General features: G+C 39.7%; 2 protein-coding genes across 5 annotated transcripts in view; both read left to right on the top strand.

The window, feature by feature from the left end:
- The window catches only part of LOC120752666 (GTP-binding protein 10-like), a 50435-nt gene extending 46364 nt beyond the window's left edge, over window positions 1–4071 (top strand). For 3 of the 4 annotated variants that reach the window (XM_040064102.2, XM_040064111.2, XM_040064124.1), the window contains 4 exons: window positions 467–574; window positions 1050–1127; window positions 2081–2204; window positions 2955–4071. In XM_040064102.2, coding sequence (XP_039920036.1) covers window positions 467–574; window positions 1050–1127; window positions 2081–2204; window positions 2955–3184 — 540 coding nt within the window. In that variant the 3' untranslated portion in view covers window positions 3185–4071. Of the gene's footprint in view, window positions 1–466; window positions 575–1049; window positions 1128–2080; window positions 2205–2954 lie in introns of those variants that run through there. The other variant, XR_005700789.1, reaches the window with a different exon arrangement.
- Window positions 4072–4878: 807 nt separating this feature from the next.
- On the top strand, window positions 4879–13227 carry CLDN12 (claudin 12). Its single transcript, XM_040077379.1, has 3 exons — window positions 4879–4953; window positions 7232–7299; window positions 9249–13227. The coding sequence occupies exon 3, from the start codon at window positions 9271–9273 to the stop codon at window positions 10006–10008; it is 738 nt and encodes a 245-aa protein (XP_039933313.1). The 5' UTR covers window positions 4879–4953; window positions 7232–7299; window positions 9249–9270; the 3' UTR covers window positions 10009–13227.
- Window positions 13228–24959: the final 11732 nt, after the last annotated feature.

The raw sequence follows: 24959 nt of genomic DNA, 5'->3' as shown, positions 1-24959 counted from the left end.
AGAAGTCAAATTCTTGTATCTTCTCATGCTCAGGGGAGCAGTGTTAAGTGGGTTTGTATTTGGAGTAGTGATACTCTATAGCCACAAGGGACAGACTTTATTTCTTTTCCAGCGACAGCTTGAATTCTACACAAATGTGATAGCCTAAGCTGCTTGCCGTTGAGTCTGTTTTATTCTCAGGTAATAGCTAAATTTTGTAAGATCTCTGCTGAGGTATTATTTCCCTCTATTTTGTACTTTGCAGACAGCCATAAAAAATAGACAGGGAACATGAGGAGCACCAGGTCTGTGTAACAGCAGCATTTTGTTTAATCTGCTTCTAATGATAGATTGTAAATGTATTGAAACAGCCAATGCATATTATTTTGTCTGGATTCTTTTGCTTATGTAACATGACAATCACTGTTGATAGTTTAAAGTCCCTGGGTTTGCTTACTGGAAGTATTTTGTTTGAAACTTTTCCTAGATTTCAGTAGCTGATCTCCCAGGACTGATTGAAGGTGCACATGCAAACAGAGGAATGGGCCACAAATTTCTCAAACATGTAGAAAGAACCAAGCAGCTTCTCTTAGTTGTAAGTTAAATAAAATTTACAGTTTATTGAAAATGAAGTTCAAGAAATAAAATATATCTTAATTGCAATGTAGTTGGAATTTAGAAAATAATTTGTAATTTGCATGATTATGATAAATATAGCTGTAATTCTGTTTACAGAAAGGAACACTCAAATAACTAATGATAAATTCTTAAATAGAATTTATCATTGAAAATTTCCAATTGGTTTAGAACATAACAAGTGTGAGGATTTTTTCTCTGTAAGATTCCCATAAGAAGTTTAAAAACCAGACCTTTGAGAAACACTCTATCAGAATTCACCAGTTTGTGCCTCCAGTGTCTGATGTTTCTTTGTTGTATAGCTGGTCTCTGTTATTTGCCCAGGAGTGAACACATGGCCATAGACATTCCAGGGCAAAGTAGTTGATGGAGAGTACCTTGATAATGTAACATAATTTTACACCACAAAGCTTGTTTTTGTGTGACTTTTTCAGGTTGATATTTCTGGGTTTCAGCTGTCTGTCAAGACTCAGTTCAGAACAGCTTTTGAAACAGTATTGCTTCTAACAAAGGTAAGTTCTCATCTTCCTATGTGACAGTTGTAGTTATGTGTTGAGTCAAGAAAATGGCTCAGTTTTGATTGAGAAACATTCAAATGTTAGTGTGTCTTCTGGATTTATAATATAAGGCCAGTTAACAAAGAGATCCTCCAAAATGATGAAGTCTTTATTTTTACTTGTTCAGGTTAAACCACTCTAATTTATGTTGGGTACCACATAATTATTAATAGAATTGATTAATCTATGCAGCATGTGATATTTCTTACAGTCAAGTAAAGGTAAAAATACACATAATTTTTAATTCCCCAATCCAGTAGCATTTTAAGAAGTAAAAATATGTGGCTACAGTTAAAGTCCTGCCTTGATGCCCTTACTGTATAGAATAACATAGGTAAGACTTCAGGCCCCAGCTTTGCAGACATTCACTGTTTCCATCTCTTAACTATGCTCTGATTAAAATAATATGTATTGTGTAATTTTAAATTTATCTCAAACTGTGTGACTTAAGTTGATAAATCTTCTAAATTTCTGTTATTGCTGTTTAGTTTTATTTTTTTTATTCAGGTTGTGATTTTCTAATATGAAATGTTTAAGAATTATAATATTCTCCAAATGATTTTCTTCTATGTTTTATAGGTCTGAAGTTTTTCTGAAATTGATTTTGTGTTCATGGATATCAGAGTAAACAGAAGCCAAAACTCTCATTCATTTTGTAAAAGGCTTTTCAGAACGAGCTAGCCTGTTTACCTGAAATCTGTCTTTGAGCAAGAAATGACTGAATCACTGAACTTTATTTTCTTCTGTGCTTCAATATATCAGCCTTGAGCAGAGCATCTGAGTCAAACTCATAGCTGCTTGGGCAAGAAAGGCATTTCAGTGAATTAAATGCGTGAGGAGATGTGAAATTGAAGTAGCACTTGTTAAACTACAAATACTTACTAGGGGAAATTTACTTTTCTTTTAAGGAACTGGAGCTGTACAAAGAGGAACTTGTAACAAAGCCTGCCATTCTTGCCATTAATAAAATGGATTTGCCTTGTGCAAAGAACAACCTGGATCAGCTTATGACACAACTGGAGAATCCTCAGGGTAAATGAAATTCCAACAATAACTTTCATCAAAAGCAGTAGTAAGATTTCATACGGGTAACTGCATTGGCAGAGGGATGTTTGAAACTGAAGTCAGCTATTAAATTCATTATTTGAACGTATGTTTAAAATCACTTCCTGCATTTAGAGCTCTGTTTATATGCATTTGTAATGGCTTCACTGTTGGTAAAGAGTTTTAATAAAATAGAGAGATCCCAGATGGTCTTTCCCAACCATGACATGGGAGAGTAAGTTCCAGTCTAGGTGTCTGGAATAAGAGTAACCTGCACAGAATGTCCCCTTACAGGCACTGACAATTATAGTGCTTGTCATGTGACTTTGGCCTAAACACATGAACATTCTGGACAGGTCTATGTAGGTTTACTTCAATCTTGCAATTACATTGGGATGAATTCCTTTCTCTCTCCTGGAGTGTGTAGAAACCAGAAAGGCTTAAGGCCATATTATCCCATGTTCTGCAACTTAGGATTTCTTTGTACTCATTGGAAGTGTCCAGAATCTTCTTATGGCAGCATTAAGAATGGTATAACTGCTATGTTAGTGCTTGCCTTCTGAGATTCTAGCTGTATTTTAAAAGACTGATTAAGCAGATAATATGTATATTAATTGCAGTTATGTTTATCACTGTAATTCATTAAAGTTTATTTTCTACAATTTAATAGGATTTTACAGACTTTGTAGTGATACAATATTTGGGGATTGAACTAACTCTTTCAATACAAATTTTCAGACTTCTTACACTTACTAGAGGAAGAAATGATTCCGACAAATACTCTTGAATTCCGAGAGGTGATTCCTGTATCTACATATACTGGAGAAGGAATTGAGGAACTCAAAACATGTCTAAGAAAATCCATAGATGAGCAAGCAGAGCAGCTGAATGAAGAATATCGGAAAAAGAAACTCCTGCTTTTACAAACTTCCAGAGAAGAACAAATTAGTAGAAGCTGGCATTCCTGAATGGATCCAGCACATTTTAATATTTTAACTATGCACATGAAGCCTTTGTTGTGCAGACCTTCCATTTAATTGTTCCCTCTTCCATCATTGCCTGCTTCCCTCCATTTGTTTAGGCACTTGGGTAGGGTACAGTGGGAAAAGGGACAAGTTTTTTTATTTATGTTGGCTACGAAGCTCAACAATGTAAAGACCAAAGATGATCCCTGGAATATTTTTTGCCAGGTGAGAGGAATTGGGGGACTATAACTTCCACAAAGGAGCAAGTTCAACAACTCTCCATGTCCTGTGGGCATCAGGAGAACCGAGGGAAGTTTCTGATGGAGGAATTTTCCAGGGTCTGGGGCTTCAAAGGTGAACCAGTTCTGCAACTGTAACACACATTGGATTGTAGGGGTTTTGCTGGTTTTACGGATTTAAAGGAAAACACATATAAATGGCTGCAAGGAAGTGACTTGTAGGAGCACAAAAAGCAAGACTGATTCGTAGTGTTGGGGGATTTTTTGACACTTGCTGGTGCCTATTGTAGTCATCTTAGTTGTAGAAATCCTGATTCTGAATTCCCATGCTTAATTTGTGATTCCCTCCTTTTATGGAGTTTGGTTTATGTTACTTTTTGGTGAAAAAAATGGCTTCTTCTCAACAAAGCTATACATTTTTCAAAATATTTAGTGTTCTAGATATTGTATTACAAGAAGGCACACTTACATTTTTACTTTGGAAAAAAAAATAGAAGTCATTTATTGTCAGGGTGTTTTCTACTTTAAAGCTATTAAATTGATTGTAAAGCAGAATAAGATTGAATACATCAAAGGCTTCTAGTTTGGTCTAGTTTTGTTTTGTAATGTATGTATCATACCCTGCTTCTTTAAATTTTGTTAAAGCAGTCACTGGTATTCCATGATTGATTTTCCTCTAATTTTACTGTGTTTGGGGCTAATACATTTTCACTAAAGCTAAGAATAGGCTGTCAGTAATTTTTGATACTCTGTTTTGCAGAATTGCAGAATCAATTAGGTTCGGAAAGACCTGTGAGATTGAGTCCAACCAGTGATCGAACACCACCTTGTCAGTTAGACCGTGGCATTCAGTGCCACATCCACTATTCTCTTAAACACCTCTACTGAGCAGCCCATTACCCTTTCTGTGAAGAAGTTCCTCATAATGTCCAATTTGAATTTGCCCTGGCACAGATTGAGGCCGCGTCCTCTCATCCTGTCGCTGGTTGCCTGGCAGAGAGGAGACCAATCCCCACCTGGCTACAACGTCCTTTCAGGGGGTTGTAGAGTGATAACATCACCCCTGAGCCTCCGTTTTTTGCAGACTGTTTCATAGCTGAAGAAAGGATTTTGTTCTTTCCAGACTTTGTAAACACCCGTCTTAACCTCACCTCATGAAGGGGGGAGCGGGGGTGCGTTTGGGCTAGGAGGCAGCATGGCTTGACTGGAGCTGACTGGAACTCAGGTTCCTCCGACCCGCGGTCGGCTGCCTTATCGGAGAGACGTGTTTTAGAGCATCGGCGTTTTCGGCCAGGGGTGGCGGAGTTCCCCGCCGCCGCAGTACGCGGAGAGCCCCGGGCGGGCGGGCGCGGAAGGGCCGCGGGGTTGCGGTGCGCGGAAGGGCCGCGGGGTTGCGGTGCGCGGGCCCGGGCCCGCACTGCGCCGGCGCCGCCGCTCCGCCCCACAAGGCCCCGCGCGGCCGCGGCCTCCCCTCAGCGCGGCGGCTCCGCGGCCGGAGCGGCGGCCATGGCGCCTCCTCTGCGCGGCGGCAAGGTGAGCGGGCACGGCCCCGGAGCCGCGACCCCGGGCACTGCGGCGCTTTGCGGTTCCCCCGCGAGGCCGGGATCGCGGTGCGGCGGGCTCGGAGCGCTGTCCTGGGCGGGGGCCGGCGGTGCTCCCCGGGGGGACGCTGTGTTTTCTCTCCGTGCGTCAGCTGCTCTTCCCGATTCAGTCGGTAAAATGATTACCGGTGCTCCAGGTTTTTCATAGAAGTCCTAATCTGTTAGCTAGGATCGATTAATTCTAACCCGATACATCTGTATTTAATTTTAAAAAGAGTTTTGTACAACGTGGAACTACGTGACTGATTCCCGGGATTAAAAAAAAAAAAAAAGAGTGGTGGCACTGGTTCTGAACCAGTTCTTTGAAACTGGCGAGCCTTAGGCCTCCAGTGTCTGGTGGCTAGTTACCCAAAATTCATAAAAAATTTTAAACTGCTCGTGCTGTTGTGGATAGTTAGACAACCGCTTATTTATAAATTGTGTTGATAAATTATAATACTACCTCTCTGCTACAGGGCTTTACAAAACAGTGATGCTTCCCAGACTGTGGTCTTCTCAAGGCCATGCAAGGGAACAGAACTGGATTTACCAATTTCTGAATTATGTCTATAGTAAATGTCCTTTTTGTCGTCTTTCTTTCATTTTTTTTTTCATCTTGTGGGCCTTTAATGATTTACCAGTTTTTAACCAGATTCAGTGGACATCGCTTGTTACAGCAACATGGATCTTGAGAATAGGGGGTAAAATCTGTCCCTGTTAAGGGGTGCTCTTAGGACTGGTGACTTCTGTGGATCATATAAGATAAGAACCTCGCACAGTACAGCTTTAAAATCCTTGGGATGGAAGAAGCTGAAGCCAAGAATCTAAGGCAAGGCAAGGTTATATCTGGCCAAAGTGTGCTTTCTTCCCTTGGACAGCTAGTTGAGAAGTGGTTTGAGGTGCCTAGTTGTTCAACACCACCAGGGATAGACAGCAAAATCAGATGGACTAAAGAGAAGAAGAGAAAACCAAAGAAACTCCCATGTCTGCAGAAATGAGTTGGATATTGGGGAATATTCCATAGCTGTTCTGTATCTGTTTCATCATTTAATGGCAGGGACTCCTGGGCTGGGCACAGCTCTCTTTAACAGCTTTGTTTGCCTGTACTAATTTTCTTCTTAATTAGGATGTTGTGGTTGTTTATGGGTGTGAACCTGCCGAGGGAGGTCTGTGTGTTCATCTTGGCTTCAGCTGCAAAGTGCACAGAAAGCTTGAAAATTAGTCAATAATGTCGGTGAACAAAAGCTGCTGCTCCAAGCTGTGCATCTGCATTTCTATGTGTCATATGCAGTAGCATCATATTAATGAGTTTCCAAATCTGAAGCCCTCTTTCTCATTTAGTGAAAAAAATGGGGTTCATGACTGTGTTGTAATGTCTTTCTTGCCTAGATAGTCTGATAGAGGAATTTCTTTGATGGTTTTGTAGGTGATGGAGCCTATTCATATGTGAATTTTATAACATTTCAGGGTTTGATATGGGTAGTTTAGAATAAAATCTCTATTTGCACATGTTAGCCCAACAAACTTGCCTTTAGGTTGTAACTTTTAACAGTTGCATACTGACATACTTGGAGGTCTGATGCTGACCAGTAGTTTAGTCATGTACCTGTTAGGACCTGCAGATTTGATCTTGGGACTCTAGATATAGGTGTAGAAAATCCACAAGAGGATCTCTTCCTCTGGAAAAGGTGGACAGCCACTAAAAAGGCATTACCAGTGTTTCCTGTTTTTCTCTAATTTCGTTGAAACCTTCGTGTAGAAGGCAGGAAGGAATAGAGACCCACAAGATGTATAAACAATTTAGAGCTTGTACTTTGTTTTCTGACATTAAATAATCATTGCACCCTTTCCTCGCTGCTTGTTTAAGTGCAGCCTTGAACCTAACATCTGCAGTAATCATTCTGTATGACTTACAGATTTTTTGCTAAAAGCATAAAATTCCGGATGCAAACTCTGTGTCTTGGAACATCCATTAAAAAAGCAGAGTTTTGCACCCTTATCTTTTGAGATGAATAGATAGAGAACAAGCTCTGGGGAAAAAAAATGAAGAAAGAAAAAATAAAGAGTAGTTTGAATTTTGTTTTTTAAATGAGGAAATTGTAGAAGGTGTTGGAGTTGACCCAATGCAAACATAGCTGATATTCCTAATTCCTGAACCGCATTGTAAATGTTGTTGCTGAAATTGCATGAAACAAATGTGATGTTGACTCTTTCTTTGTTCTGTTTCTTAGATCCAGTAACACCTTTTTTCCTACTTATAGAAGTTGCTAAGGTTTCTCTTGATTTGAGGACACTGCTGGTAAGTACACTGAAGCCATCCAATTAAGACAAAACCTGTTTTGTTACTGTCTTCATTGGGGAGCTGAAGGTATAATTACAGTCATAAAGGCAGTAATCTGCTGCTGCAAATGAATTTTCAGAAACAGCAGGCTTCTGAAAATGGTCAGTCGTGTGTTTATTCCAGCTGGTTCACATATAGCTCTGTCTTGGAGTACGCCCTGTCTGCATGGAAGTTTTATCCAGGTAATGGCAAGCTCTTCATGGGAGAGCAAAAGCATTGAGGAGAACAAAATTTGATGCTGTATTAGATTTACTCCTGAAGTTCATCTGCTCTAGTTCCATTTTCTTGCAAGTTGATTGTTTTGACCTTACTGAAGCTAGGGTTAAGCATCATAATACTTCTCTGGTCCCCCTACCCAGGGGCTAGCCTGTTAATGACCTGCCATCTGAAAAGTTTACTGCCATGAGAAGAGAAGCTTGCCCACGCTCAGCTCACCTTAGCAACAATATAATGCTGTCTTTTTGACAAATAAGGTAGTTTTTAGCATAAATGTGTGTCATTATTTCTTTCCAGAGTCCTTCTTTAGAAGTCTGTGATCAGGACTTAAATAGTACCCATATTCCACTGCAGTTCTTCAGGGTTAGATGGCATAAAATGATTGCCTAATGGTTTCTTAGGAAACAAATTGAACTTCATTTATTCGTCTATAAATCAGTAGGATGCTGACTAGCTGTCTGGCTTGATAATCCTTTTAGTGTGTTTCCAGTGTACATGGGAATTCCTAATCTGAAAACTGGAGCTCCCTGGTCATTAGAAGTTTGCAGGTATAAAAGGAGAGTGAGGGATCACATCCAATTGCCTTTTTGTTTGCAACCATGTCTATAACCTTTCTGTGATACAGATAGTTACTTGTATTTGCATTAGGCACAACTTCTGGTGCTTAAGGAATTGGTTTGTGACTATGGACTTTTGACAAATACGCACAATGCAGCGTAATAAATTGGAAGAAATTTCAGGAGGAGTTTATAACTGAATGGTGCTCAGTGATAATTTGCAAAGTATTTGTTCATTTTTAGGTCCTATAATTCTTAGTGTCCAGCTTCAAGTACACTCTGGGGTAAATGCTCAGTTCCTATTAGGCTTCTTTAAAATATCTTGGGCATGCAGAGAAGGGATAACTTGAATTGAGTCTTTTTCTAATTAGTTTTTGTTTGTAAGGACCTGTCATTGAGACTGTTTCTCAGCATCTCTGCAGGCAAGAGGCTGTGGTAGGTAGCAGACTGGTTATATTGAAAAGGAAGCAGTATTAACACTTGCTCTGAAGTTTAAAATGTGAAAGCTGAAAAGCCATCTCCTTCCTGTAATGGTTTGTGTACTTGGACAGTTGATTCTGAAAGGTAGGAGTAGCGTAGCAGAACTGTTAGTTGCTGTTGAAAAATTCATAGTAAATTACTCAGAAGAGCCTCCACCACTATCTCACAGCTCTTGTCAACAGTTTGGCCTATATAAAGTGTGTATAACTGCCTGTACGTGCATTCCTTGCCAGTCTAATGATGGAGATTTTAAGCAACTCCCTTTTATTCATGCAGCAGCATGGTAGGACTGAGCATGCAGTCTGATACTGTATCTGGGCTAAAGGACAGGGAGCTGTCAGTTGAGGACAAGTGATTTAAATCGTGCTTAAATCATGGCTGTGTAGACTCACATTCAAATGTGCTTCTTTTTCATCTTGAACACAGCGACTTCTGCAGTCTGTCAGCTGAGAAATAACAGTCTGTGAAATAACCTGATGTTTCATTAAAGTGTGAATGTAGCGGTGTTACTACTGTCTTAAGTGTGTCAGACAAAGAAGGTGCCACAGAGTTAGTGCCTACCAGCTGTCATCTAAGTTTATTAACCTGGCACAAATCAACTGTACTTAGTCTCATGTCCATGGTTTTCTTTTCTATTTTTCTTTTTAATTGCAGGAAACAGCCTCTGTGGGCAAATATGGGCTGCCGGGATGTCCATGCAGCGACCGTACTGGCCTTCCTGAGTGGAACAGCCTCAGTAGCTGGGCTCCTTGCAGCAGTTCTGCTGCCAAACTGGAGGCAGATGAGACTGTACACATACAACAAGAATGAGAGGAATGTGACCGTTTACACTGGACTCTGGATTAAATGCGCACGCTTTGACGGGAGCAGAGACTGTGTGATCTATGACCCGCAGTGGTACACGGCTGTCGATCAGCTGGATTTGCGTGTTCTGCAGTTTGCCCTTCCTCTGAGTATGTTTACTGCTGTCTCAGCTCTGTTCCTTTGCATGATTGGCATGTGTAACACAGCTTTTGTATCGAGTGTGCCAAACGTCAAACTGGCCAAGTGCCTGGTAAACAGTGCGGGCTGCCACCTCGTGGCCGGCCTCTTGTTCCTGCTTGCCTGTGCCATATGTCTCACTCCGTCCATCTGGGTCATTTTTTATAACAATTATCTGAACAGAAAATACGAGCCCATCTTCAGCTTTGACATCTCTGTATTTATTGCCATTGCCAGTGCTGGCGGTCTGTTTTTCACTTCCATCCTGCTGTTCCTGTGGTACTGTGCATGCAAAAGCCTCCCTTCTCCTTTCTGGCAGCCCCTGTATTCCCACGCCCCCAGCATGCACAGCTATGCCTCTCAGCCATACTCGGCGCGTTCTCGCCTCTCTGCCGTAGAAATTGACATTCCTGTTGTGACACATTCATCTTAAGGAGACAAAGCCTTGGAAGCCAAGTTCTTGTGCTCCTTCAAGCCGTGAAAATTGCAGGCTTGATTCTCTGTGCTGCCCTGCACGGAGCATAATCCTTTGCAAGGTTAAGTTTCCCAAGATGCAAAGCCGTGGAGGCCTGGGTTCAGCAAGGCTGTTGCTGTTCTGGTCTGTTTGTTACTTCCTGACCATCTTTCCGTTTCAGTTTTTTCTTCTTTTTCTTTTTTGACTCTGAGCTCACTACAGTCAAAGTTGCTGCTAACGTTGGAACAGTACACTAACAACTGTATGCATCCATCCTTTTGCTTACTGATGTCAAAGCAGGTTTGAACCTCTTTGAATTTGATAAGCTATTCCTAGATTCTGATCTCATTGTAAGACCCTTGCACCTGTGCATTGTCCAGATGCAGGCAATGAACTGGATGTAGGGGATTCACGGAGTTTCCTGTTCATCCAGACCCACATATTGTAATATGTGATGTCTGAAAAGGGTGTTTGGCAAACTGATTCAGTTCTGTGCACGGTTCTTTGTTTTTCGCTGTACACATAAACAGTTACCTGCTTAGGAACTTCTGTAACAGAATTAGTGCCAAATTACCCTTTATTTTCAAAGTAGCTATCAGAAGGAATTAAATGGATTTAACTAAGAATGTTGTCCTGTGCTGTTAACAGCATTTTGTGAATTACTGGAGGCTAGAAATTTTATTTTTAGTCTGTTTTTTACTAAGTTAGCAAATTCACTCAATCTATTTTGTGGTTAAAACAAAAAATACTAGTATTTAAAAATCGTGATTAGAACCTTGAATGGTTTGTTTTAAGGCCTTCTTAAAAATGGATTTTCAAGTAGGATATAAAATGTTCAGTTCTGGAGAGAAATGTCACTCACTGCAAAAAGGGTTAGGAAAATCATAAAGAATTCTGAAGACTATGAAAGGTTCTTTTGAAACTCTGTGTACAAGCTATAACAACATCTCTCTGAAATGGGAATTACAACCTTGAGAGATTTTTTAATCTAGAGTTTTTTTAAAAGTGTATATACAAGGAACAATGAGCTTGTGGTTTTTTTCAGAGTTGATCTTTATGGTTGGTGGACTTTTCATGCTGTAGCTTTTTTCGTTACTGATTAATACTTAACCTTTTCAGCCTTGTTCTTTAATACCTTTCAAATTCAGCTATTTTAAAATTCAGTTATTTCCCCTGCTGTCACCTCATAAATGCAGAAAGTTTCCTATTCCTGTTTTCTGTAAAATGAGATTTTGAGTAACTTGTGAGCTTCACATTGTAGCTCTACAAGGATGAGGAGGGATTGTAAATTCCCAGCCTGGGATGTCTTTAAATCACTTTTTGCCTTCTAAAATGCAGAGCAGCAGGTGAAGCCTAAGGATCAAAGCTCTTCAATATGGGCTTTGACATTACTTGAAAATTTGATGACAGTGAGTTAAAGAGTGCTATAATTAAGACAAGCATTTGATTCTCTCAGATTTTGGTAAACTAAGATCTTATTTTTAAGATGTCATCCCAGTAAGGAAAGTTGTTTTGATTGGTGGCATTCTGGAGCTTAGTTGGCATTTGCATTTCATTAATCCCAGAATAAATTTATTTTTCTAAAAAAATCAAATCAAGTTCTTTAGTGCCAGTTCTGAAAATTAATCTGAAGTCCTGAAAACCATTTAATTTCCTTCTCCAGGTGTTAGTAATAGAAACAAGTACTGTACTGGGCAAATCTTGTTCTGTTAAAATCTGTGAAATAACAGTATGTAAAGAAGGATTGTGTTCTAGCTGACAGATCTCAGACTTGAGTGAACTGAAGGAGGAAGCTGATCTCTATCATAATTCCCAGCACAGTCAGTAAAGTGACAGGCCTTTAAGACAGTGCTTGATTAAACAGCAGTCTTAAGGAATTAACACTGTAGACAATAAAGAATATGTAAGGAGAAATGCCTCTAAAGGCCTAAACATGAGTTTAATACTCTCTTAAGTTTACAAGGTATGAGAGTATGAAGTATCTTTTTTTAATCAGATCATGACTTGCATGGGATTAGAACACGTTGTAATGACATGCAAGCCAATATTTTTTTTTTTTCAAAACTGAACTTTGCTTTACTGTTAGTCTGGTTGTCCAACACAGTTGCTGGTTTAGCTGCCCATATCCTTTAATGCCTTGTAAGGTCAAAGCAAAGGGGCCACTGGTTTGTGATGTAATGTCATCTTGCTTCCTTATCACTTCAGTGTCTTTTCTTCTTTGTGCCTTGCTTCAGTTATGAGTTGACCAGTAAATGTTACAGTCAGCATCTGATACGCTCTTTGAGCTTGAATTTGCAAAGCATTTTGATCATTTTTAAGAACTGATGAATGTCTCACAGTGACTTAAAAAGGAGCTGAATTTTCAGCATCTCCAGAACACGAATGACAGCCTGGCAAACTATTGCTTTCTACCGAAATATAAGTTTAGCCAGTGTTGTTTTCTGCGCACTTTAATAGCAGATGCTTCTGACAGCTCTTTTGTATTCAGACTTTGGTTTTTATGCACAGAACTTTTATTTAGTATTTGCTGCTGCCTAAGCTGATAACTCATTGCTTTGAAAATTGTGTCTTTTCAAAAGTCAGAGATGAATGAGTTATGAAAAGTGGTGCTCCAGAATGTAATGGATTCCAGCCTAGGTTGTAGATAGCAAGAAGACTGTTGCATCATGTTCTGTCACCCAAGCACGGCTGGCTTTCTTTCATCAGTGCTGTTAATATGTTTCTGCTGGATCCTAACTGAATTTACCTGGAAGTGCTGTGCTGTATTTCCTTTGTTACAGAAAGACTGGCCAACCTTTGACACTTGAGCAGAGTGCCACTCCAACATTTTTTTTTTGCTAAGGTTGCCATCATGCCCAGCAGCAGGGCTGGGGAGTGACAGGCCTCTCTGGATTGGGAGAGTACTCTTGTATCCTGCAGGTGTGTCTGCCAGGGAGCAGCCTCTGGGGAGCAGTCAGCACCCTTGCCTCTGACCAGCTGCACATTCCTGGGCACTGCTGCGTGCAGGACAAGCACTTGGGGTCTTGAACAGAAAGATTTTCATCTGTAGCTTGTGGAGTAAAGGTTGGGTGCTCTGGGATTACAGGAACCTGTATTTTTTCAAGTAGTTCCTGTCCAACTTCTTAAATTGTGTTAAGTGTTGGTTCTTTTTATGTGAAACAGAAGATATGTATTTTTAATAAAAGAGTCTCATACAGATGTGGTTTATTTTGTTGAAAACAGTAGCTACTAGAATATGAAAGACTTAACCTTTCAATATTGATCACTAGACTATTTAAAGTGTGTATACTGCATTTTAGCTGCCTAATTTTATATGACTCCTGCTTAGAGTGAAACAATTTTTTAAAGCATCACAAAACCCCAAACCAACCCTTCTGAAAAGGGGAGATAAGTCAAACTCCTGTCATCTGCTGTGCAGGATGTGCTGTCAGCTGGAGAATATGCTGCCTCCTGACCTGTGAATGTCACTTGGGTATCCCAGGGAGCTGGGGCAGTCCGGAAGGACGGTAGTGGTTCTTGATGCTTCACTTCTGTTGTGTGCTGCTCCTGGCTACTGCAGCTCAGCAGCGTTATGGTGACTCAGTACTGAGCCTTTCCCCATTGTTAAGGAGTGAAATACAAAAACCCTCTGGGTGTTAAAAATGCTGATATCACAGTTCAGCTTCACAATACCTGAATTATTTTGCAGAATAGGGTGAAGCTTGCTGACAATTCCTCAGGATTTCTAGTCTTCTCAACTGGATTCTAGGAGACTGGGTTTTTAACTGTTTTGGAAAACTATAAGAACTGTTCTTTTGGGGTAGGTAGAGTAAAAAGCAGTTGTCAGTACCACAACTCATTTGAGGGGATGGAAAAATGACTTTACAATCTCTGCCTTAGTGGGTTCATATCCTCCTTTGCTGTCACTTTGAGACCGGCCTCCTCTGTCTATGAGCCGGTACAAACCTAAGGGCTGATTGGATGTTGGCATAAATACTGGGACGCAGAGAACTCAGTTTCTCCCAAAATGTGGGAGTGACTCTTTTTTTTTAATATTAAAATTCAAAAAAATCTACCTCACGTATTTGTGCTCATTGGAAACATATCTTGGCAGTTTTTTCCCGTCTTTTTTTTCACAGGACTTGAGTTCCTATGTGTAGTTCATCAGGTGCGTAGTGTTACTTATCCCTTCATGTACCTGCTGAGCAGTAGTGCACCTCAGAAGCAGCATAAGCTTTCCTGTAAGTTTTTTGTTCCACTGCTGCATCATTATTCATCAAGAGGGGCACACAGAGCCCTCACTGGAGGATAAGAAGTTCTACTGTTTTCAAAACTGCTTTTTGTCCCTGTTCCAAAGAGTCAATTTGATTACTTAGGTATTAGGCTGGGCAGTATGGGGGCCTCATCTGCTGGGTGTAGCAGCTGCAATGAGGTGTATAGGCTGAGAACAGGGCAGTAGATATTGTGGTGAGCTGTAGGATATGAGTTATTGACTGTTTTAAAGAGAGAGACCAGACAGCTGGACATCCAAGAGGAGGGTTGTTGTTCTAGTATCTGTTCTAACAAAGAGAAAAATACGTCGTGAAAGCGCTAAGTATTTGAATAAGCTTTACTCAACATCCAAAATGCCCAGAGGAATATGCGCAAACTTGGAAAACACAGCATGCAAGTACTGCCCAGGCAGTGTGTGTCCTTGGGGACCACAGACATCAACCCAAGTGCTCACTACCACTTCCTAGCTATATGCCATGCCTGCTGTGCAGCCACCAATGCCAAGGCTGACATTTCAGCATCAAAGCTTGGTGCTCTCCAGTCTCTCTGTGGTCTTATCACGTCATATTACAGCCCTTCCACCAGTCAGAGGGTCTGTAACCATTGACACTGTGCTGGTTTTATTGCCAAAGCCACAATACATTTATAAGCAAATGTGTGAGATCATTTACAAATTCACATTGGAGTTTAAATAATGTTATGTCAAAAATAAGTTGTTTCCTAAAACAGGTCTTAGAGCTATCTTACGTTACTGCAGACTCTTTGTGACCTACTATTCAAGAGGCTTCAGCATGTGGGTTTTTTTGATGGGCTTAGGCAGATGTATAGTCTGCTACCAGGAGATGAAATCATATCTTATTGCTCCTTTTGCTATTTATCTTTTCTGCTTATTAAATTTTCAGCCCCCTGGGTGGCTAATCTGGTCTGTCTCCTGGTCACAAGTTCTACTGCCAACAGAAAGGAGGCATTGGGAGTGTGTGAGTGGAAGAAGGGCAAGAAGGCAGTCCTAGGATGATTCTCCAGGAAGCCTTATTTTGATACCTTTGTTTTCTCACTTAGTGAGCAATTTGCATAAGAAAGATTCTGTTAATTTGAAATTTTTTTAAGGTGGTTTGTGTTTATCAATTGTAGAAGTTCTTAAAAAATGCTGCATTTAGAGAAAAAACAGAACATTTAATTAGCAAGGCAAAAAAATCATGTTTCAAAACATTTCAAAGTTTGTTCCTTTGTTCCTTTCATTCTGATTCACTCAGACAGTATGGCAAGAAAAAAAGGTAATGAAGCACAAAAAGGAGTTGACTTCCTTTGAATTTGAAGATCACACTGCTTTAGACTACGTATGTATGCAGAAACTGATAATGAAATAGTAAGGAAAAGAGCTATTTTTTTTAGATTATTTTAGATTATTTTATTTTAGATTAATAGTGCCAGATAGTAAGGTATTTACATTAGTGTATAGGTTAGATGTGAATAGTTTAGTGTTATCTCTAGAGACTCAGCACTATGGATTACCATCATTTCACTGTTTTGACTCTTAAGTCAGCAACAGTAAAATGCTCAGGTTCTTTCTGTTGGCAATTGAGAGACCATGATATCAAGTGATATCTTCTGATCAGAAGAACTTGATACCAGAAGAACTCCATTTATTGAGCAAACATATAGGGTTTTTCTTGAATGTCTCTTATATAGGGTTCTATTTTTGGTAACATTCTCATTGGTTATACATTCTTTATGACATCAGTTACTTGGTAATCATTACAAAGTTTCCCAACATGTTTCTTGGTCACTTCTATCCCAGGGAACCTTTATCTGTGTCTGTCTCTCCAATGGTTTCTGCTCGAACAGGCCTAAGATACCAGACTCCTTTATCAGTTCCATTATACTCTCTGTTTCATTCCCCATACTTTCCACTGTTTTGCTATGGTGTTCTCTAGACAGGTTGACCTTTCCTGGCAAAATTGTCATCTTGGGAAGCAGCTGACAAGGAATTGAATTCTCACAAAATGGGCTTAGTGGAGGGCGTGTTTTCTACAGTACAGCTTCAGGTAAGTGAGACTGCACACATTTAGCTGCCTTCTGTTGCTGCCTATTCTGTTTGATTCAATTATACATCTCCCAGGGATGGTATTTAGAATACAAGCCCAGCCATAAAAAAAAAAAAAAAAAAAAAAAAAAAAAAAAAAAAAAAAATTCACCTTTCTCCTCTTGGTTAGGCTTGTGGTAGGGGCACCTTCACATCTAACTTGTTACCTGCAACTCTTGACCAAATGCTGTTGACCTCCACAGCTGCAGAGTTGAGGACATTTCCCTTACAAATACTTGGGAGAGTCAGCTGAACAACTGGGAAAGAGCTGGCTCTGCAAGCTTGGTGTCACACTGGGACACTGGCAGCCACAACACAAGGTTTCTGGTACTGTGGCTAAGCTGAGATGCTGGTGGGGCTTTCAGCAGTTCTTGTGTCAGCTGTTAACAGAGCTCATCATTCATGAAGCTGCAGCAGTCCCAGTTAGTCTGCATGTACACTTTCAAACGCTGTGTGGATGCACCTTAATTAGCCAAGGCGTTATGAGAACCCTGAGAACCACTAATCCTGGCAGCCGATGCCTGCATGTTTTGCTTGAGAAGTCCTCTGGGAGCTGTAATTCTCTCAGGCTCTCAGCACTAATCTACTTAGAACTGCTACAGAAGATCTTGAACACTTGGCAGAATAGAATTTGCTCAGAGTGAATTTCACTACTCACGGTAAGATTCAAACACATCACAAACACTTTTTGGTTTGAAACTCACTAAATAAACTCAAAAAGGTCTTATTAGATATATAACATGAAAACAACATGATGAGATATGCCTCTGAGCTTCTTGCGTGTGCATACAAAACCCTGCAGCTTTTGACTCTCCAGTCAGCCAAGTAGATTATCATTTCTAGAGAACAAAGGTTGCCTTTGACAGTTTCTGTCCCTAGAAAATTGTCCTTTTCTTCTAAGAGCCTTTCTGTACATCCTAACTGTCTTTGTTTCAGGGATGGCTTCATTCCCTAAAGAATTTCAGGGTTCTTCTCCTGCTTTCCAAGCATGGGCAAGTCAGTTCTCTGGGTCCAGAAGGCCACAGCAGCCCTCCAGAAACTATTTTTTACAAGACAGTATCTCAGGTGACATCTCACTATTTTTGTAGGTCCCCAGAGATGGCATAAGGGGCTGCAGAAGCTCCTGTGTGATCTGTCAAAGATAACATAAGCCTAGATTTGCTTGAACATTATTGTAAATAAGCAAACTAAAATTGGCCATGTTTCCTGGGTTGGTTCTGGAAAATATTTTTCTTACAGCTCTTTTTACAATGTTTAACATTTCATCTTGATATTAGCCTTTACTGAAGTACTTCATTTTCTTGGGTTTATTGCTGGTTCTGGTGTCACATCTTTCTAACAGGAATAAACACAAGTTCCTAATGGCAGAGAGCTATCAATTTGTTTTCATGAGCTCTTAAAGTTTCCTCTATGGCTTTAAATTATTATTATATTTCCTGAAAATATTGTTTGTGTCCAACCACTGTGCCTGTTGTGTCTCTTGTCACTTGTCTAAAGTGCACATAAGGGAGTGCACATAAGTGCGCATAAGGCTGGACATAAGGGAGAATGTAGGAGAAGGCAGAATTTCCTTTTCCATTGGCACAGGCATGGAGGAGGATATCAGAAATTTGGGCATCGGATTTAAATTGGAAATCCCCATTCAGTATATGATCCATCTATAAACAAGTCTGTCAGCCTCTGCCTAGAAAGAAATTATCTGTAAATCAAAATAAGGATTTGATCACAGTTGTGTTGAAAATGTCTGAAATGTAAAGGCAGACTTTTGGAAACTCCCGGATTCCCAACATCACAGTTCAGTAGCACAAGCAAGGAGATTTGGACAGGATGCTGTGTTCATGGGAACATTTGTAAAGCTACAACTTTCTAAAACAGTAGTTATCTGCTTTGGTTAATACAGATGAAAGTATTTTGTGAAAGTAAGGGTAATGAACAGTATATTCTCTGTATCTTAATTTCTTCAAAGGAGCAAGATACAAGCACTTGCTACAGTCAAAATTCCAGATGATGTAATCTGTGGATGTGTGATGGAATGATACATTCCCATTTTTCAATAAGGCTGGGAATTTTATATTGCATATGATGGAAGAAAGAATTCCTTTTCTGTGATGGTGTAGAACTGGTATTGCACAAAATTCCTGGACAATAATTAGATACAGATAATATTTCTTAATTGGTCTGAATTAAAGTGATGGAGGGAGGAAGACAGACCAAAGCCACAGCAGAATGTTTTGGTATTAGAATTCTTGAATTACTTAAGTTGATCCAAGAAGAAATTATATTAGCACTTAATACTGAAAATAGTCGGAACAGAGATACATGAGATCTCATTACTAGTTTGTGCATAGTTATATGGCATTCTGAACCAAATTAAAATCTGCAGCAGGGGAAAGAAAAGTTGAAGTGCTGACAAGCCAGGAAATAGACAGTATTAAGGAAAAGATCCAATGTCCAAAGGAAAACGTCTGTTAACTCATATGATATAGATTGTGAAATGCCAAGAGAAAGTCTGGTCCCCTCACAGTTTAGAAAATGGACTAAATAAGAGCAGCTGTATTGGAAAATAATTATCCCATACTTTGGCATTAAAATGTTAGCTGATTTTTACCAGTTTTTGACAACAGAAATCTTTCAGATGTTAGATAAGTCCTGGGAAACAACAGCCAAAGATATTATCTGTCAGTTTGTTAAACCAATAGCTGAAATCAAGTGGAGTTAGTAATTTGTGGAATGCAACAGAACCCTTCTTTTGTCGGGCTACTGTTTTGTGACTCTCCCGTTTACCTTACCCCAAGTGACTGTAGCACCACAATGTCTCTCTTGCCCAGTTATGACTGAGCCAAGACTTAATACGGAAAAGCCAATGATAAATACAAAACAGGCAATTAAGTATAATTACATTAATTCATTCTGGGAAAAAGACCAGAATCTTGGAAACAGATTTCTCAAGAGAGCAAGAGCAATTTAAAACAGCGTGATCTGCATGGCATTATATCCATGTTCCCAGGAAAAGCCTGTGCCTGATTAAACCTCAAGACAGACCCACAGGAAATCAGGAGCTGCCTATTTTATTTCACAGCTGGACGAATACTGTTCTGCAAGGTTTTCAATTACAGAGATGCTGTGGCAAGAGCTTTGGTATCTAAGCTTAGTGTGAGACATATGGATGAAAGTCAGGCTGTCCTTTAGTTGTAATTGTGGTCTAGCTGGGTCTTAGGGGTGTCCCTGTGTGCACACTCAGTGCCCCAAACTCATCAGCTCCCTGGGTGCTCCAGGAATTCCTCAGCTAGTCCCTGCACAGAAGAGACTCAAGCTGAGCAAAGGCAAGGTGACAGACTTGGGTCCTCCTCACCTCCACAATAAAAGGATCTGACTATTCCAAGAGATTTTCAGGTGAGGAATTCAGACAGTTCTGAGGGTTCCTCCCAAGCAGCTCTTGCTGGTTCCAAGACAAACTTCCACACCTAAATTTGTCCCATAACCTCCTGGGTGAACAATCTGGCCCTGCTGCAGAACTGGTGGGATTGCATGTAGGTAGGATGCATGCAAATTTTAGAAACTGTTCTTGTAAGTACAGACATGGTCACACAAGGCAGTCTTTTTGCACAAGGTTAATCCAGCATGACATTTTAGTTTAAAATACTCTACAACAATGGATAATGCACATGCTGAAGTAGTCACACAGGATCAGGAGCTAGCTGGCATGTGAGAATTGAGTAGAGAAGCAGTTAAGGGAGTCTCCCCTGACCCAGCAACTCCTGTCACTATCCAGACTGCAACCAACAGGTCTGGTTGGGAGATCTGAGCAATACCCTATGCCAAGGCCCCAGACACTATTTTTCTTGAACACTCTGTCCATTTTTTATGCAACACTGTTCAACCAGAAACCAAATCAGCCCTGCCATTGAAGAAATGCTGCTTTTAACAATTAGTCTTTGTCTAAATATGTCCAATGCTTTTCAAAATAAATGTTAGCCCTGCTAGGAGTGATCAGTTTGGTACATGATATATTAGAAAATACATTATTCTCTCTTTTTTGAAAGATTAGAGAGGACTAAATGTTAACAGCTGTTTATGCACTGCCAGATTTGATTGGCAGTGCATTTTAATTTGAAATACAAGTTTGAAACACTTGGCTTTTCATTTTGGTCATAGTAGCATTACAATAAATCTAACAATAGACTACAATTCAATTTGACTGAAATTCAGTACTATTAATCATTCTGCAGAACAGTGCACATAAAGCTATTCTCAACTATTCCTTTTCAAAAAAAAAACCTTAAGGCCAGAAAAACATTTAGGTCAGAAAGCAAGAATTTTCACTGTATGCTGTTTTTGATGAGATGTATTTTTATCTCTCAGTATAACCACAAGATAATTGAGTAATTCTGCAGATACTCTTCTGTAAAGTATGTTTATTCCCTAAATATTGCGTGCGGTCACTTGAGTACTGTGCAATGAAAATCAAGGAAAATCAGCTATTACCACCACCCTTGGCAGAGACACTGAACTGCTCCTTTATATTCCTCTAGGCTGTCTCTTTGCAAGCAAAAACTCAGTGTGGGTACAAATCTTACTTCCATGACAGCAAAGGCCCACATCAGCTGAGAAGACTGACTTTAACTCTTCCAGCAGTATTCAGCTGATCATGTCTGAATGTATTTATACTATTTAACAGCCAATCTATGGTTTAATCCCAGGCTTAGCCTGAAAGATGAAATTGGGCTGTTGCATTTATAGCAAACACCTAAAAACCTTGAATAAACCACACTGCTCTGATCTCTCCAAATATCTGCTATGTATTTGCAGGACTGGAGTTAGGCTGGAGTCTAATTATTAGCATCTCCAAGAATTGTTTCACCAAAGATTATATATGGAAGACTGCTTATGATAAGACAGAAGGTGGACATTGACCTGAGCTAATTTTCTGTATCTAACCTTGAGAAATACTCTGAACTCATTGTTGCACATTTTGCTCTGTAAAATAATATTATTAATATTTTTAAGAAGATAGCTATAGGAACCATTTTATTAAAATCTGAATACACTCTTAAGGAAGACTATATGAAGGTGCATGTCCTTTTTCAGCAGATCTGCTCCCTGTAGGTGTATAATCACTTAGTACTTTAAGAAGGTACTAGATCTCACACATACCCTCTCACATGACTTCAACGGTGCCCTGAAACCCTTATATGAAGCCAACAGACATTTAAGCTGGTCTTGCAACTGAGAAAATAAACAAACAAACAAACAAACTAAATCCCCTGGGGTACAATTCCTCTTCTGCTGTGCCAGCACAAGAATTTGGTCCCCTGCTCAGTGAACCCCATAGAGTATCACTGATCTCCCTGAAAAACTAACTTTCAGTTGCATCAGTTCTCTAGAGGACTACAGATAAGTTTCATGTACCACAGTGCTTTTCAGATGCAAGAACAAGTATTCAAGGAGAGAGAACAGACTACTTTTTGTGGGAACACTGATCTAATTGCAAACCAAATAGCAACCTCAAGATACATTCATGCTCCAGCCAGTCACAAACGAAATAAAGCTTTTTGAACAATGTATTGCTGCAGTAAAACCTCTATTACCAGGACCTATGTTCATAAACCCAACACAAAAACAAACAGTGACATTCATGAGTCACTTTTGTGACTCATCAGCTGAATTATTTACACATATTGCCATCAGGCAAGCTGGGTAAACTGCCACAGTGATGAAGTAATACTGCTGTTAAGGGAATCAATTGAACACACACAGGCTTTGTAACCCATATATCACCTTTGAGATTGCGAGCACTGGTGATAATGGAAAATAAACAAGCTAAAAAAAGAAGTCAAGATTCTGTCAGCCCAATCTGTTCTTTGTTCAGATACCCACAGAACGGCTCATTCAGTTGTTCTATCGCAATGGTGGAGCTGGATCAGAGGTGAGGCAAAGGGGCCAGAGGAGATGCTGAAAATGCATGAGTAGAAACACTGTTCAAAAGCCCAGGCAAAATCTACAGAGCTAAAAAAAGAAAATCCTTATCCTTTGAAATATGTATGGAATTACAAAATAATCAAAATTTGGTTTAAGTTATGAGATTTTATTTTTGTTTGCAATCTTAATATATGTGACTTGTTCCAAAGTCAGTTTCTTGGTAGATCACTTTTTCTTGTCATCTACACTCCATTTCTTGGGAATTTATGTCTGTTGAGGGAGTGGCTACTAACCAAGAAAAAACGTTTCATTAGTGTAGGAATAGTAATTGTGAGAGAATTACCACAGCTGTTCATAAATTGTATTAATGAGTTTTTTTTCCCCCAAAGAATAATAAAACTAAATCTGAGAAGATGGATGTATCCATACTCCTGAAGAGCTCTCAGCAAATTCTGTTTTCTCCTCCTCTCCCACTTGGCTCCAGCTAAATACTTCCTCTAACATAACTGTGTTAGAAGTAGCTCAGTGAAAAATCACAAACTCTGGAAAGCCTAGGATCTGAGCTGTTTTATGAGAAGTCACTCTTCACTGAATACATAAAACCATACAAAACTAAGATACTGAAAGAAAGAAAGGGAGGGAAAAAAAAAAAAAAAAAAAAGGGGATCCCCTTTGCCTCAAACATCATTCAGTACAATCAGGTGGAATATAACATAAACTTTGAAGAAAAAGAAAATAAGAACAGCTCCATAAAGTCATTTCAAGGGCACTTTTAACTCAGTATCTCACCTAAAATGGCAGTCAACAACAGATGCCTAAGGAAGAATGTCAAACAATCATGTTGAACAAAGCAATCATATAATGCATCTTCCTCAGCAACTGCACACAGCTTCAAGCAGAGTGGTTCTGGGACTTTCTCAACCAGAGGTATCTGGGCATTTAATAATGGTTAACAGACATATTTATGGAAAGAAAATTCAAACTTTTGGCCTAAGCTTTTCATGTCCTTAATATCTAGAGTTTCACAATTTAAGGCACTTTATTTTCTTATAAGAACTTTTTTTTTCACTCTTCTACATAATTGTGTTCAATGCCCTCTAGATTTCTGTTAGAAAAAAAGCCCTTCTTTGTTCATTTTTTTCTGCGTGTTTCATGATTTGATACATCTCTGCCATATGCCTCCCTAGCTATGGATTATTGAATTATTACTTGTAAACAGCTCCTTATCTTTGGCAGTCTCTGTCTGTCACTTGTGTCTCTCTGCTGTCCCAGGAGCCCATTCCAAGTGACTTCAAGAAGCAAGAAAAAAGTTTTCTAGAGCATAAAGATTTGTAGACTTGAACACATGGTAAAACTGGGTCTTCGTATGTCCCTGCTCATTGCAGAGGAGTGGAACTAGATGACATTTAAGGGCTCCTTCCAACCCAAACCATTCAAGGATTCTGCCAGCTAAAGCACACTGAAGTTATAATTATACTTTCCCACATTTAAACTCAGGTTAAAAAAAAAAAATCTTTGTCTCCATACACTTCAGCTTTATTTTTCTAATATCTCTGAAGACCAAGAAGCAGGGATTCTAGTGCTGCTGGCAAAAATCTGAAGATAACATAGACAAAATTAAATGCAAACAACTTTTTAATGCACAGGTTGAAAATTTAAGGTAAGGCTACCTTACTTGGGTTTGATCTCTTCAAAGTTACACATTGGCCTAAGCCACTAGAGATACTACAGTTATCCTAATTCCCTCTGAAGTTTTCCTGGAGCTACTCATCTCTTCGTATGTAGGATTTTAGGGAGATTAATCTCTACGATGAGGTGAATCAGGTGTCTAAAAATAGATAGGATGGCAAGGTCAAGCACTGTGAAAAAACATTCTTCTTATTTCTTGTTAAGTGTATTTACAAAATACATTTAAAAAATACCTCTCAAACAGCCCAGATCCACTGTCCCTATGTCCACAAACCAATTGCAATATTTTCTATAGCAACAATGGCCTTATTACACAAAAGTAATAAAAATGTTCCAAATAGAAGAGGAGTTTTGACAAGGGAGGTCACAGCAGCTGGATTCACTACTGATTGAACAAGGTCATACTTGGAGTGTTTGCCTCCTGCTTGAAGCAGAATCTTTGAGCACTAGCAAACCTACACCAGTACTTCAGCTATTAATTGCCAAATATCAAACTTCCCATTCCTGAACAAGTCACAGAGAAGCTAATGAAGTTCAGCAGTAGGACTGTTTAACTAAAGCAAGGCTGGCTGTCACAGCACGGCGAGACACTTCATTGGCCATTAAGGTGCCTAACCACAGCTATCTAGGGCCACTGAGATGCCTAAAATGTCTTGTGTGTCCTTACCCTGCCATCTCTCTTTTGTTCCTGTGTTGTAACTTGTAGACTTACATGGGTGTTCTGTATATCCCAGGGCACTTGAAAGAGCGTTAAATTCTTCCCAAAGGCCCTGAGAGGTGGGTCACCATGAAAAACCATCAGCTCGCTGGTCTTTTAAAATGGGAAGGTCACGGCAAATTTTCAACTTGTTTCCATCTCTTTATAAATTTCTCTGGCCAGCCCTGGCTTGGGGATGTCTTTATTGTCTCGCCCGGCTCTGGCAGCTTGCTGGGCATCCTCACTAAGGAACCAAACCAGGAAAGAGCACAGAATCCTCGCCACCTCCTT

This window comes from Hirundo rustica, chromosome 1 (genome assembly GCF_015227805.2).
Source record: "Hirundo rustica isolate bHirRus1 chromosome 1, bHirRus1.pri.v3, whole genome shotgun sequence".
Classification (NCBI taxonomy): Eukaryota; Metazoa; Chordata; class Aves; order Passeriformes; family Hirundinidae; genus Hirundo; species Hirundo rustica.
The sequence above is the reverse complement of the archived record's forward strand: the minus strand, read 5'-3'. Positions and strand labels throughout refer to the sequence as shown.